The sequence below is a fragment of the Toxorhynchites rutilus genome, chromosome 2 (assembly GCF_029784135.1).
Source record: "Toxorhynchites rutilus septentrionalis strain SRP chromosome 2, ASM2978413v1, whole genome shotgun sequence".
Lineage (NCBI taxonomy): Eukaryota > Metazoa > Arthropoda > Insecta > Diptera > Culicidae > Toxorhynchites > Toxorhynchites rutilus.
In genome coordinates, this window is record NC_073745.1 from 287,741,123 (window position 1) to 287,756,604 (window position 15,482).

Here is a 15,482-nt window from a genome sequence, read left to right on the forward strand (position 1 = left end):
GAAAAAAATATGTTTAAATTCTTACTGCTTTCACATAAACGACTATTTGAACCGCACTTACTCGTTATTCGAATCTAGGAAATTCATACCATCATATTTGAGTGAATTCGAATGTCTCCTACTCTTATAGTTTGTACATCCAAATATTCAAATATTCGGCAGACAAGAATGCCAACATTTTTAGACTTTTCATTAAGCAAATGATCTGGACAAAACTCGACAGGGTAACACCTATAGATTTTAATCATGAAACATGAGAGATTTAACGCCACTCGACTAGGTTTGAAATATGTTGATACTTTGTAAATTTGGAGACTTTAAATGAATAAGCATCTCAGTATACCTAATGTTCCCAGAATTAGTATGCACTGTCTTTTAGCACAGCAATTTTATGAAAAAATATTTACACCGAAAAATAAATGCTCTGATTTTGTTCAACCCCTGTTCCGATCCGAATCATATTTCGGACCCTCAAGGCATATGATGCAGAAAACAGATCTCAACTTTATGCACAGGTGTTATTTGGTGGATATTTTTAATAAATTAGTTCAATGAGAACCAATGAAACACGAGAGAAATTTCAATATTGATGAAGAGGTGAATTCTACGTGCTCACGCTAAGCAAACGTCAAACACAAACGGAAATGAGTAGCGCTGTTGGATTTTTTCCTACCATGTTATAATTCAAATGTAATTCCCAAATGAAGTGATAGTGAAACCAAGGGATTAAAGAAAAGAAGCAATTGTGATATTGATTTTATAGTTATATCATCAGTGCATTAAGCATTTCAAGATATCAGAACAATGTGTCCGATATATGATGTTGTCCGAAATATGATTCAGAACGGTATATTTGTTTCGTTTCGAAAACTTTTAGGCACATTTTCATTAATATTCGCCCTTAGAGTGCATAAATTCGGAATTAGGGTAGTCTGTTTTTTTCGGCTGCGCTTTCTTGAATGAAAATGAAAAATGTTCGATAGACTTTTCAAATAAAATATTTTATGGCACTTCAAACGCTTAGTTTTATGCGAAAATATCAGAAATGTTAAAACAAATTTTAAAAAAAAACATTAAAAATATGACAATCTCAGGAACGCTTATTTTTTCCAAAATTAATGAGCGGTTGAAAAATTACAAATTTTTAAACATTAGTATGGTTTTTTCAAAATCTCCATAAAAAATGGCAAAAATTATACATCTAATTTTTTACATTTTTCATGCTGATTTCTTTTATCCCATTTGTTAGTTTATTTATTTTAGCTCTCTAGAATTTTAGCTGTCAACAGCACACGTTTTATCGTATCCATATAAATTGTTAATTACACCACCTTTAGACGAATATTAAAATAAAACGTTTTTATGGTTTTTGAGATATCGAGAAACCTCTCCTCTTCCTGAAAAAAAATATCACCCTGCTAAACTTAAATCACAATAGAATTGAGTGAAAATTTTGATGTTCTATTCATAAAAGTCTCACCTTCCCGAAATTTATACTCAAAAACGAGGGTCTCTAATGAAATAAGTGTTTCAGGGATTCAGATGTTTTATGTAAAAAAATAAATAAAAATGATTTGAAAAGTTAGGGTTTCTCAGGTCTTGAAACCTGGAAAACTAAAAAAAAGAACAAAACTAAAAAAATAAAGCGGGGTTTAAAAAAAAATTATGCCAAATATTTAAAAACTGGGATGTCGAGATCTACTGCTATCTTGATTTGTTTATGTTGCAAAATCGGGTTTCTGAGACTTTTCGTTTCGTTTTTCGAAAAACATGCCAGTAAATATGAATGATTTGTTTGAGAAAAACCCCATAAGTTTGACACGCTTATGAGAACACAACAAAAAACTGTTTTTCTCAAAAATTATACCCGGTCCTCCTATTGGTATCAGGTTCGATTATAAGGGGAAGCGCGGATAATACGGAAAGTAATATAATACGGACGGTAATATGGACATGTGGTTGATTTGTAAAGTTACACTAGCTGACCCGGCAAACTTCGTCCCACCCAAAATTTATTTTTCGTTATCAAATTCACGATTTCTTACTAAGCACACGTTCATGGGTCCAATCGCAGAACTGCTCATTGATTGATATTCTAATCTACCCTTTAAAATTACCTTTCACTATAAATTTCCTAGTACTTCCACCAAAACTCTTCATTATAATATCAGATTATTTTCAGACACAATTCTCGAAGATTTTTCAACCACTTGCAAATAACATGTTTTTCCATTACATTGAATAAATGTTTGCTACAGAAAATATGATAGAATAAAGATAGTTCTAAAGCGGACAATTCCTTTCTCGAGTTTTGCTATTATCAACACATTCGGTAATCCATTTTTTTATATAGATAGAGGAAGTTTTAGGAGTGCGTTTTATAAAATTCAAATCCATTTCCACTTTCGTATAAAAATCAATTTCAATTATCAAACATCAAATGGACTGACAACGTTTGTCGCATATGTTCTACATGCGAATTGGAATTTTCCTAATTTTCCCATTTTCCTAATTATTCCAGTTTTCCAAAAATTTCAATTGTCATGTTTGGTTGAAATATGTGTATTTACTATTTACTGAACTCCCTCTCCATTTTAGAAGAGAGAGGGGTGTTATACCATCATATAAATATTTCACGTATCCAAAAACCCTTACATCCCAAATTTGGCTCCATTTGCTTGATTAATCTCGAGTTATGTAAAAGATTGTGTTTCATTTGTATGGCAGCCCTCTTGACTTTAGAGAGGTGGAAGGACTGTCCCACCTCCCCCCCCCCCCCCCCTTAGAGAGGGAGAGGAGCGTTCATTCTTCATAGAAACATTCCCTGTCCCTTTAAACCTTCACATGCCAAATTTGGCTCTATTTGCTTGATTGGTTCTTGAGTTATGGAGAAATTTATGCCTCATTTGTATGGCAGCCTCTTAGAGAGAGGGAGGAGTGTCTATTCATCATAGAAACGTTTCGTAGGTATTTGAATACAATTTCAATGTATTATAAATCATTGGTATGCAATACTTTTATAGTATAGTACAATTAGGGCCTTTGGAATCAGAATTTTTTCAATACCCCGATTTTCATTTTCTGAAGGAAAAATCACTCGCCGCGCGAAATTAGGATGATTGGCTGGTTTTGCTGTATGTGATGGAGCATTATCATGCAACCATTTTTTTTTCGTTGCTTTTTTTGTGGTCCTTTCATTTGCTGTGGACAGCATCGGTCAAGTAGCTCAAAAGTATTTTTTTTATCGATTTCGGCAAAAAATGAGAAAAAAAGTGTTTTTCTTGATATATGATATGTTATATGTTATGTACAAAGTTTGGGGTAACCAAAAATAATAGAAACAACAAACAGCTTAGACACATGAAGTGCAGATCACTAAAGTTCAAGAGTTCATTGATATACCATTCATTTGTTGGTAATAGATCGAAAATTGGTTCAGAGGTTCAGATAGATTGTGAAAACAGATAGTAGCAGAACTGGCAAATAACGAACTCAGATCACTCCAATTCAGGATGATGCACCCTCACAAAATTTTGAAATTTTTCAAAAATTATATACCGGGTGTTCAATAACTAACCCGGATTCTTTCAGGAGGAAACAGAAGAATATAATTTATGAAAAAATCCTTCTACGCATACGATCGAATCTCAACTATGATAGACTCATTGAACTGAGACTTCAACTGGTTCTAATTCAAAAAACACGAGACACTACATGATAAACTTGGTTGTTTCTATCAACCATTTTGAAGCACTAGAGTTCGTTCTTTGACACCCAATTCCTATCTTTACGCAAATTCCGCTGTAAAAGCCTATGAAATAGAGCTAAAATATTATTCCTGATTAGAATCAATTAGAATTTTCAAGAGCCAGATTTTATACACCAATGTATCTCCATAATTTGTTCTGATTTTGCACAAATCTCGTATATATAGTTACTATATATATACGAGATTTGTGCAAAATCAGAACAAATTATTTTCGATAAATCTTTTTTTTAAATGAAATTGTTGTACATGAACAATGGTAAATGATAAAACGGAAAACGGACAGCTACACATTACAAAAAAAAAAATTAAATATTTTCGTAGACTTACGTTACAAAGTTGAAGCGCTAATTGAAAGCTGAATGGCATTTTTTTGTAACATTTCACGGAGAAGGTTCCAGTGATACTATTGGGATAACTATTGAATGGTTGATCGTGATCTTCATTCACTACCGACAAAACTCGTGAAAGTAGTCCAAAATCAGTTATTGTGTCCGATAGCTTGGGACTGCGTGAAAATTGCCCTAGGACAAGCTGTGAAAGGTATTAGTTCCCCTAGATTATAATGATGATCGCTCCACAGGATCTTTCTAATAAAAAAAATGAATTCCGAAATAAAAAAATTCTGAAAAATAAATTATCAAACTTAATCAAACATTGACACAAAAATCCTAACTGGAATAAATTTAATTTTACGCTTCTATGTTACACATATCTACACAAATGTTACAAATTGTTTGGAAGCTTTACTAGGTAACAGCGAAATGGGTGGTTTAAACACCGGCACATAGCTGGTAGCTAGAATGTTCATGACGCAACGTGGATCAAGATAGACGAAGTAAAAAATGTATGAATGTTTGTCTGATGTTCGCTATTCTCAGGTATATGTAGGGTAAGTTGGGGTGATTTGGACCACCCCTTTATCTCAAAAAGTACGGCTCAACTTGGTTTTTTAATAATGACTTATATTGTTGAACCGTTTGTACCTAACGTAAAAAACATTGGTAAATTTGTTCGCTTACAGAAGAGGAACAATTTGATGCAGCGAAACTGTAAGTTTGATAACAACAAATGACATTAATTGCATTTTAATTTTCGCATGTTGTGTGGGGTGTATTGGTCCTACAGGTTTGAAGCTTTTCATTGGTCTAATTGATTCCAGATGCCGCTGAATTGCAAAAAAATTGTAAGGGGTTGTATCTAGGACACGACCGCATAATTTCGACGTAGAACTATGCAATTATATTATGCAATCCACTTGTTTACCACTTCGAATATTATTTCGGAATGCATCGAAATTTTTGTAATAGATTATATTCTTCGTTACAAATAAATTTGATGAACGTCCTTTTACGTTTGATATGATGCCTAGGACTACCAAAATATTTGAACGGAAAAATTGTCAAACGATCATTGTATTTTACATTTCCGTCTCAAATTATTGCACATCTCATGTTTACGTAGTTCTCGAACCGCGAAAGTTCAATCACCTCTAGTATCTGAAATGACGATTTTCCTAGGCTTCTAAGTGTAAAGTACGTTTTAAGGAAACATATTACGGTCTGCATAACGACAAGCGAGTACAAATGTACTCAACACCAAAAATTACCCCGACATGTATGTATTTGGAAAGCGGATTCCCCCAGGTACATTAATTTGAAGTCCGTGTTAGGGAAACACAGCTAAGTGGGAAAAAATACACCCAACTTGCATGTTTTGACGAAGCGGATTCCCCCAGGCACATTGATTTTGAAGTCCGTGTTAGGGGAACACAGCTCGGTGGGAACAAAAATACCCCAACTTGCATGTACATTTGCAAAACGGATTTCCAAAGGTACATCGATTTTGAAGTCTCTGTTGGGGAAACCGTTAATCGGGCCAATCAAAACTTGGCAGTTAGGGCGTTTAGATAACGCTTGATATTTTACAGTTATTCAATTGTTCATCTAATGAAAAATAACATTTTATTAATTGCGATAAACGCGTAGAAATATTTCCTATCAATTGATGCAAACATCTTTCCGATCTGTTAAGAATTGTTCTAGTTATAAGCATCCGAAATACGGGTAGGGTTAGCACAAATGTATGGGAAAAAAGGAAGTTCTTCCAGTTTTCATGAATTTAAACCGTTTAGAGATTAGCGAATTGTAATCTATAGCATATCAAACAAATCTTAGAGAATTTCCGATTCGATTGGTATACAAATCATGAGAATTCGTTCACAGATAAAATAGTTATTAACGTTAACTTTATTTCACAAAAACGTGACCTGTTTTCTGATTTGGCACCCTTCCTGAAAGACGTAGTTCTACGTCAAAACTCAAACTTTGCGCCACTCTCCCTTAAGTCCGACTGAGCTGAACTTCGGCATAGGGTGTTTTTTCGAGGTGGTGAACATTTTGAACCCTAAACCCTAAAAGTTCGATTTTTTCCCATACGTTCATTGGCACCCTAACTTATACGCTAGCGACAGTTCACTATGCAGGGGTGGAGTTTACTTCGCAAATATTCTCCTTTCGATATCCCCCTTCATTGTTTCTATTCTAGCAGCTGCATAAGTTGTCCATTATTGACAGCTCTGTTCGGGAAAGCACACAAATGGACAGAACAAATGTATGGGGAAATGGGAATGCTTCCAATTTGCATCAACTTAAACCATATACAGACTATGGGATTGTAATGTATAGCATTTCAAACAAATCTTAGAATATCTCCGATTCGATTGGTATGCAAATCGTTAAAGTCCGTTCGCAGCAAAAATAGTTATTAACGTTAACTTTATTTCATAAAAACGTGACCTGTTTTCTGATTTGGCACCCTTAATGTAAGACGTAGTCCTACGTCAAACAGATGGACAGACAACGTTGAAAGAGGAAGGCGATATATTTAGTAGTTCGAAGCTTGATATAATGATTGAGAGAAAACAAGTGTAGCTCAGTGTTCAATGTGACATTTTTCGTTTAGACCATATTAGTTTGGAAATAGGCGATTTGCTTAACACGTTAATCCCCGCGTCGGTCCCTGGGGACTGACACTGAATTTTTCATCTTTTTCGCGCCGATCTCACCGGACTGACAGTTGATTTTTCGTTCGGAGAGTGTCGGCATTTGGAACGGCAACAACAAAGCTACAAAATGATATTTAGGAAAGCCCACTACCGATTCGTTGGGACCGACACGGGTCAGATGAAAAGTTCTTTATCAGTCCACTATTTCGGTCAACGTGTTAAAGGGGCCAAATTGCTCTCACTTACCCTACTTGACATAAAACCAAAGGCAAAATTTATACGACATTTAAAAAACACACATCAACACCAATGCACCTTTCTCTCGAATAGGTGCTTGTTGTTTGATTATGTTGTTCCCAAAAAAAAAAAAGCTAATGGTCATTCGTTACCCGTCGGGATTGGGGCTTGAAGCCTCACCCCAACTCTTGTTATTCGGTGCTTAAATTAACCTTTTTTTTTTCCTAAACAAAATCCATAATATACTCACTTGTCAACGACCAGCTTGGTGAAGACGAGGTCCCGCTTGTAGAAGACCGGATTGTTGTGCTCGTGATTAACGGCCCTGTCCATGAGCGGGTGGGAGCGGATGAAGTTCAGCACCGAGTCCGGAAGTGCCGATGTATCGTTGACGCACGTGCCCGGCCGCGGGTCCGGAATCTTCGAGTTCAGCACCGGAAGCCAGGCGGAATTGGATGTGGCCTGCTCCTTGAATTTGCCTGATGTCGATGTTAATCAAGCAGCGGTGGGTGGGGTGGCAGCGGGGAAGGGCGGTCACAAAACATGGAAATAAATCACAATTTAGATTCTCACTGTGAGCAGCAAAATAAAAATGTCGCATTTATGTGTGGTAGTGAAATGAGCCTGCGAATCGTTACGGCATAAATCAAAGGCGATAAAGTGTGAAAAGGTGCCACGAAACCAACGGCGGAAATATTTTATTTCTGCTCCCCTCCGCGAATACCGGGACGTAAGTAGCTTCGCACGCAATTTAAATTAATTTGCGGTAACGGTTGTACACGAGCGATAAGGTGGTAGCTCTGAATGTGCTTGGCAAGCGAAAATTTTCGGGCTCGGTGGCGACGTGTAGGATTTTCTATTTTTTTCTTAAAATTCCAAAAAAACGAAATCATAAATACAAACAGCGCAAGTGTTCTCTCACCTGCGAATGCCCCGTGCACCTCGCCTATGTCAAAGCTACACACCGCCGAGCCCACGAGCCCATTGGTGCTGGTGGTGAACGTGGCATAGAATTTGCTCTTGTCCGACGGCAATTGGTACACATCCTGGATCTCATTGAAGTAGAACGGAAACTCGCCGGAGATGCTGCAGTTGATGCGAGCCTTCAGATAGGTGGCCCAGTTCTGGTTGAGGATGTTCTTCCCGCCGGTGTCTTTCTTGCAGACCCGGGCGATCCGCGAATAGACGGCCTTTCCGCAGTTGATGTACTCGACGGCGGTCTCCCGGAAGAAGAAGTACACGTACTCACCGATGTCGAATGAGCCTACGAAGTTGGGTTCTGGAATAGAGGTGGGGGAAAAGAGACACAGAGGGAGGGAGGGTGGTTAATACGTTTACAGATCCAGATGATAGATGATGATGATGGCACTTAATAAATCAACAACGCTCATGAGCGCTCGCTTATTATTCATTACGTCGGCAAATATTAGCATAGACCATGGTTTCCCGCAACCAAACAGGGAATCGGATTTCCTCCATAAAATTACGATGAACAGTTTCAATTTTGGAGCCCTAAAATGTATGGTTGCAGCAACGCGGTAAAGTGATGTACACCCAGATTTTTTACGCGTTTTTTGCGCGGTTTTTTTACGAGGTTTTTGTTACGCGAAATTTCCAATTAACGCGATTTTTTTCACAAGGATTTTCCAATTAACGCGGTTTTTTAGAATTAACGCGTTTTTTTACGCGGATTTTCCAATTAACGTGGTTTTTTCACGCCGATTTTCCAATTAACGCGTTTTTTACGCGGATTTTCCAATTAACGCGATTTAATTTTTTACGCGGATTTTGCTATTAACGCGTTTTTTACGCGGAATTTCCAATTAACGCGTTTTTTACGCGGATTTTCCAATTAACGCGATTTAATTTTTTACGCGGATTTTGCTATTAACGCGTTTTTTACGCGGAATTTCCAATTAACGCGTTTTTTACGCGGATTTCCCGATTAACGCGGTTTTTTTACGCGGATTTCCCAATTTACGCGGATTTTTAAATTTACGCGGATTTTACAATTAACGCGTTTTTTTACGCCGATTTTCCAATCAACGCGATTTTTCACGCGGATTTTCCAATTAATGCAGTTTTTCCAATTAACGCGGATCTTCCAAATAACGCGTTTTTTACGCGGATTTTCCAATTAACGCGTTTTTTCTACGCGGAATTTCCAATTAACGCGTTTTTTTTACGCGGAATTTTCTATTAACGCGGATTTCCCAATTATCGCGGTGCAATATCACGACTCTCTCTCAGCTCACGTTTCTCTCTTATTGTCCCTCAGAGCAAATTACGGTAATTAGTGCTTGTAACGGAGCATAGCGTTTATGAAGGAAATTAGTGCCGCACCTTATCACGATTCTTACATAGATTATAGGTGTTGGGTAACGGGTAACTCACCGGGCGGTACAACGGCACGGGGTTTTTACGGGCAGCGATTCGTGAATGTCTTTCCCTGTCTCCTTAGCTGTGGACGGCCCAACAGCAACACAACACTACACTTTTTAATTCCGTTCTACGTTGTGTATTGAAACAATTTTATAATGGATAAGACAAAAAAAAAATACAGAGGACGTGAACAATGGAATTCAAGTTGGAATATTTGGAATAGATAGAAAGCGCAACTAACTTGCGCTATTGAATATTTCAGCGATACAAGGATAGTCCGATTTGATATCTTTCATTAGGTGACATGTTCTTTTACGCGGATTTTCCAATTTACGCGTTTTTTACGCGGATTTTCGAATTAACGCGGATTTTCCATTTGACGCGGTTTTTTACGCGTTTTTTTACGAGGTACGTATCCCCCGCGTAAAAAAACCTGGGTGTATTTGTTATCATGATTGTGAAAATCGGGAGCAATACCCGGTAGCCAGATTTCAGAAATGATCCAAAAACTTAAACAAAAACGTGCTATATCAAATCGCTCATCAGGAACATTGCACCTCTATTGTAATTATACCATTGAATGCTGAATAAGTTCGACACATGTCACCGGGAATACAGTTCACGAAAGAGATTAAAAAAAATTAAAATGAATCTTTACTAAGCGTTATAATGAATTGTCGATCCTAGTTGAGCATTGAGATAAAAATTGTAAATTCAGAAACAGACGTTCGGACATATTCATATATTTATTAATCGAGCAACTAATAGCGATATTGGGTATTCGTAAATATTGTAGAGTTTTTATTATGTGGTAATGTATTTATTTTAACCAAATATTATCGTCATAGCTTTTAAAAAGAACTGAGTTGTCGCAAAAATAAATTAATTCGTCAACAATGAAAAGCCTCATGTAAGGATTTTGAGAAAATAGCTTTAAGACGCTGAAGCCGTATTTTTACTTTTTGGAATGTTCGATAATGTTCAAAATATCTAAAGACATAAAGACATTCCAATTTTGTTAAAATTCACAATAATCATTTTTTTCATTATATCATCTGAGATCTAAGTTTTTGGATTTGGCAGCGTTTCATTTCAGATCACAAAAAATATATACAGTTTCAAATAAAGCCCAGTGTAGGGTAGCGCTTAACGTCATATGATTTTTTTTACTAGTTGAATAACTGAATCAAATGCTTTTTACATGTTTCTACTAATTATCACATTTCCCATCCTGTGTAACTGTGAAATACACTTAATGGATTATATTTTACTCCATTCGAACCATAGAACAAGTGATAGTCAATGGGTGCTATATTTGAATTATATGTGAGATGCACAAACATATCACAAATAAACTCACATATATTCTACTTTATCGCCAAAAACGTATATGGTTTCAGATCATTCTCTACCTATGTCCTGGTGTAATCAACCCAACTAAGCTATAATCTCACACAGCATAACTTTTTTCAGGACCAATTGATTTATTTTTTGCAATTCAATAAATTGCAGCCGCATATCTGTTCCTCTATGTTATACATCAATATAGGTGTGTAGGAATTTCCATTATTTAAATACACATTCTACTTGACTGCTTCAATGAATTCATAAGGTTTTCCAGTTATGGTTAAGCAAAAACATATTTTCAAAAGCTCTAATATTTGCAAAACCAACTAGACATAATTCTTTGCCATTATTTTGAGACTTTCAGTCAATGTTTTTCAGTTTGAAATTTGAAAGAAAAAATCCACGAGAAGATTTTAATTTAAATTATTCATTGAAAGGATACTGGAAGATCGTTATCAGCCACTTGTTTTTGAAACGCTCCCACGAGAAAAAATACTGCTCGAAATACGCCGTAAATTCTGAAATGCGTTTCTATTGTAAAAAACGGCGGGGAAGGCTATTTATGGGAAACCTGAGGAGGAAACCGAACCGACGTTATAATTCGACACTCATCGGGTAGCGAACTATGAAATCAAATATCAAGTTTTACGATATGCGATTGAACGACTGGACAATCTTATTAAAACATGTATTTAGCCGAAGACGTTATTAAAATATGTATTTAGTCTAAATTTTACAGTTTCTGGAATATGTGGCTTTTATTGTATGGAGAAAAATATTATGTTATCCTCGTAAATTTTCTGTACGTAAATTCTTGTGTTAGACATGTTCTTGGCGTGTTTCTACACAGAAAAAAAGTTTTTAGAACATGTCAAACTCGATAATTCACACAGAGTTAAGCATTAGTAGTATTTTTTTCAAATATAACATGAAAAGGTTATTGTTAGAGAAACTTTTTCCATGAAAAACATGCCTTTCTTCCGATGTATAGATGACTTGTTGGTAATTGTATGGGCTATGCATTTATTTAGTTTTTCAGAAATTAAAAAAAGGTATTTGAATTTTAATTCTCGAAAAAAAAAAATTCAACGAAATTTTCTAGAACAACTTGTTTGATATTTTTTTAATAAAACATGAAGAGTATTCTAAATTTCATTTTCTGTTAATTAAATAATTTTCATGTGAGTTAGAAATTTATGTAAATAAAGTAAAAAAAATTTAAAAAAAAACTTTGCTTTTTCCTTGTCCTTTGAACATCATTTTGAAAGGGTTATAGTTTTAAGTTGGAAATTTTCGTAAAAAATTTAAAAAAATAACAAAATGTTGCCCTTTCAGAAAAAAACTAGTCTAACTATTTTTTGCGATTTCAAGCGTGTAAAGTTGATAAAATGACTAATGTAGATACACCCACTGCAAGATAGTGCTGCCAATGGCCTGTCGAGTTGGCATGAAATTCGTCATTTTTGAAATAGGGCGAACTCGATTATATGCAGTCTCCGATTTCTTTTTACTGTATACGATCGAATCCTGTATGTAATGTAGTCAAAAAAATATGTTTCCAAAATTTATTTTTTATGCATATATTTTTCGTTTTTTGAATATGAAAGAATAATCAAATTTTTTATTCATCCCCCAAAAGTCATAAAATACCTTTTATACATAAAAAATCCGAATTCTTTGAAATATGTGATAGAGGATCATATATGATGAAAAAAAAAATCCTCCAATGTTCGAATATCAACAATGACACAATTATTGAACTTTTTTTCTGTCCGGACTCTGTTTGCCTTAAGCAGGCTCTCATTAAAAAAATACGCTATGTAGGACAATTCGGTTATTCCATTTGAAAGATGAGAAAATTCAATACAGGATATAGTTGTAAAACTTTCAAATTAGTGGAATTAAGTATCATTTTAGAAGTGGCAGCCTTAAAAGTTAGTGGTTTTTAAGGTGTTATTCTTATTTTATATAAAAATACATGATAAACTTGAATGTTTCTATCAACCAAATTAAAGCTCTCAATTTGTTCTTTGACACCTAACCCATATTTTTTTTTTTAGTTTCGCTGCAATATTATTTTTCAACGATTCTTAGTGAATCTTCAACTAGAATCTACCAAAATCACGATTTTTACTCTACTGTACTCCTAATATCCAACTAACTTTAACTTTAATGTTGAAATATTTCATTTTCGCTTATTTCAAAGCCACATTTGAAAAATATTTATTTTTATATACAGGCGAACCTTTTTTTAAACGGAGTATAGGGACCACACAAAAAAAGTCGCATAAAAAATCGTGCAAAACTTCACCAGCAGCTTCAAAAAATCGTGTTCGGTACACATTTTGAAAAAAAACTTTTTTGCGCGGTAGATAGGGACCACACAAAAAAGTTTCCCCCAAGAAAATAACTCAAATTTATACCATTCACCGTTCAATTTCCTTTTGTTTCTCTGCTTTGCGATGGGACACTTTGCCTTTTCGATTGCGTGTTGCTGTTTTGTGCTTTAAGTTGCATGTCGAAACGTGTTGCTGTTAGAAATCATGTCATGCAAAAACTTAGAGCATTTGATGAGAGGAGGGGAATGATTTCAAAAGTGGATAATTTCGCACTGAAATCCATCGAAAAAAAACTAAATGAACGATAACTTCGTCAAATATGCTTCTTTTCATACACCGCACAAAAAAGAATCGCACAAGAAAAAAACCGCAAAAAATTTTGAAATTTTGAAATTTTGAAATTTTGATATTTGATATTTGATATTGTGATTTTTTGATATGTTGATAAGTTGATAGTTTGATAGTTTGATAGTTTGATAGTTTGATAGTTTGATAGTTTGATAGTTTGATAGTTTGATAGTTTTATAGTTTGATAGTTTGATAGTTTGATAGTTTGATAGTTTGATAGTTTGATAGTTTGATAGTTTGATAGTTTGATAGTTTGATAGTTTGATAGTTTGATAGTTTGATAGTTTGATAGTTTGATAGTTTGATAGTTTGATAGTTTGATAGTTTGATAGTTTTATAGTTTGAAAGTTTGATAGTTTGATAGTTTGATAGTTTGATAGTTTGATAGTTTGATAGTTTGATAGTTTGATAGTTTGATAGTTTGATAGTTTGATAGTTTGATAGTTTGATAGTTTGATAGTTTGATAGTTTGATAGTTTGATAGTTTGATAGTTTGATAGTTTGATAGTTTGATAGTTTGATAGTTTGATAGTTTGATAGTTTGATAGTTTGATAGTTTGATAATTTGATAGTTTGATAGTTTGATAGTTTGATAGTTTGATAGTTTGATAGTTTGATAGTATGATAGTTTGATAGTTTGATAGTTTTAATAGTTTGATAGTTTGATAGTTTGATAGTTTGATAGTTTGATAGTTTGATAGTTTGATAGTTTGATAGTTTGATAGTTTGATAGTTTGATAGTTTGATAGTTTGATATATTGATATTTGATAGTTTGATATATTGATATTTTGATAGTTTGATATATTGATATTTTGATATTTGATATTTTGAAATTTGATATTTTAATGTTTTGATATTTTGATATGATGATATGAATATTAAAAAAAAAATACTAGCTTTTTCAATATTATAATTGCAAACATAACGTCGAATTGTTATAGTCAAATGACTATTAACACGTTAAGCTCCAATTTTTTCCTGTTGCGCTTTCCATTAAGCATGCATCAAGAGCGTTTGCACAATATCAGTGTCGGTCCCAGATCCCAAAGACACTTATTGTATTAATAGAAAATAGTCAGAAATTCGACTAGTAAGTAGTCACATTTTGTAAAACATCCGAAAACAAACCGTATATATTTTGACTGTCAGTCCCAGTCAGTCAGCACTTTCCTACCAAAAAGCTCAACGTCGGCCCCTAGGGACCGACGCTGGGCTCAACGTGTTAAAATGGAGGAAAAAAGAAGATAAAGGAATAGTTCGCATCAAAATTTAAATTCAAACTGAACAAAAAAAATGGTAATATCAATAATCTGACACAGCTACTCTAATCTTCCGGCATCTTTCCAAACCGGCACCAAAATTGAAACGCAAATGTTTCGGATAAAACACAAAAAAAAGTTAATGCAAGCTGCTCTTCCACAGCAATTTACACAAAGTCGGGAAAGAACTACTGGAAGTGTTACAATTAGGAGTGGTAAGCCCCCTAAACACCTGGCGCACAAAAAGAAAGTAAAGTGAAAAAATTCATTCAGAGAAAAACGGCAAAAAGCTTTCTGCAAACACAGAATGCATAGAGAAAAAAACAGCTATGCAACACCTACAACACTCAACACTTTTCCATTTGCATTCATCACCTAGGCGCGCAGGACGAAGTCGGAGAAAGAAAGCAACAGGAAAAAAAATAAAATCTGAAAACTACTACCGGGAGGGTTTTTTTCCCCGGTAGGTCAGGAATGTGCTGATAGTTGGCTATGGTGGCCACTCCAGGCTGAATTCATGTTTGAATAGTTGTCTGTCGGGACAGGTGAGTTAATGATTCCGAGATGGATGGGGTGAGAGGGGGAACGAAGGAAGCAAATAAATGACACACTCCGTGCGATGCTCGTCAGTCAGTTAGTCAGTCAGTCAGTCAGTTTCCTCGGCCAATGACTGCTGCCGCCAAGAGTGTGAAAAGAATGCTACCTAGTATTTGCGTGATAACCTGTCCTGCGGTTGTTGACTACAGCATTCTGAAAGGAATATGTTTCATTTGAAGTGCTCAAAGGTGATACGGCT

General features: G+C 35.0%; 1 protein-coding gene across 2 annotated transcripts in view; it reads right to left on the bottom strand.

Moving 5' to 3' along the window:
* The window catches only part of LOC129765164 (semaphorin-2A), a 310,102-nt gene that overhangs the window by 15,632 nt on the left and 278,988 nt on the right, over positions 1–15,482 (bottom strand). For both annotated transcript variants that reach the window (XM_055765066.1, XM_055765065.1), the window contains exons 9-10: positions 7,933–8,289; positions 7,261–7,489 (exon numbers count right to left, since the gene is read on the bottom strand). In XM_055765066.1, coding sequence (XP_055621041.1) covers positions 7,261–7,489; positions 7,933–8,289 — 586 coding nt within the window. The remainder of the gene's footprint in view (positions 1–7,260; positions 7,490–7,932; positions 8,290–15,482) is intronic.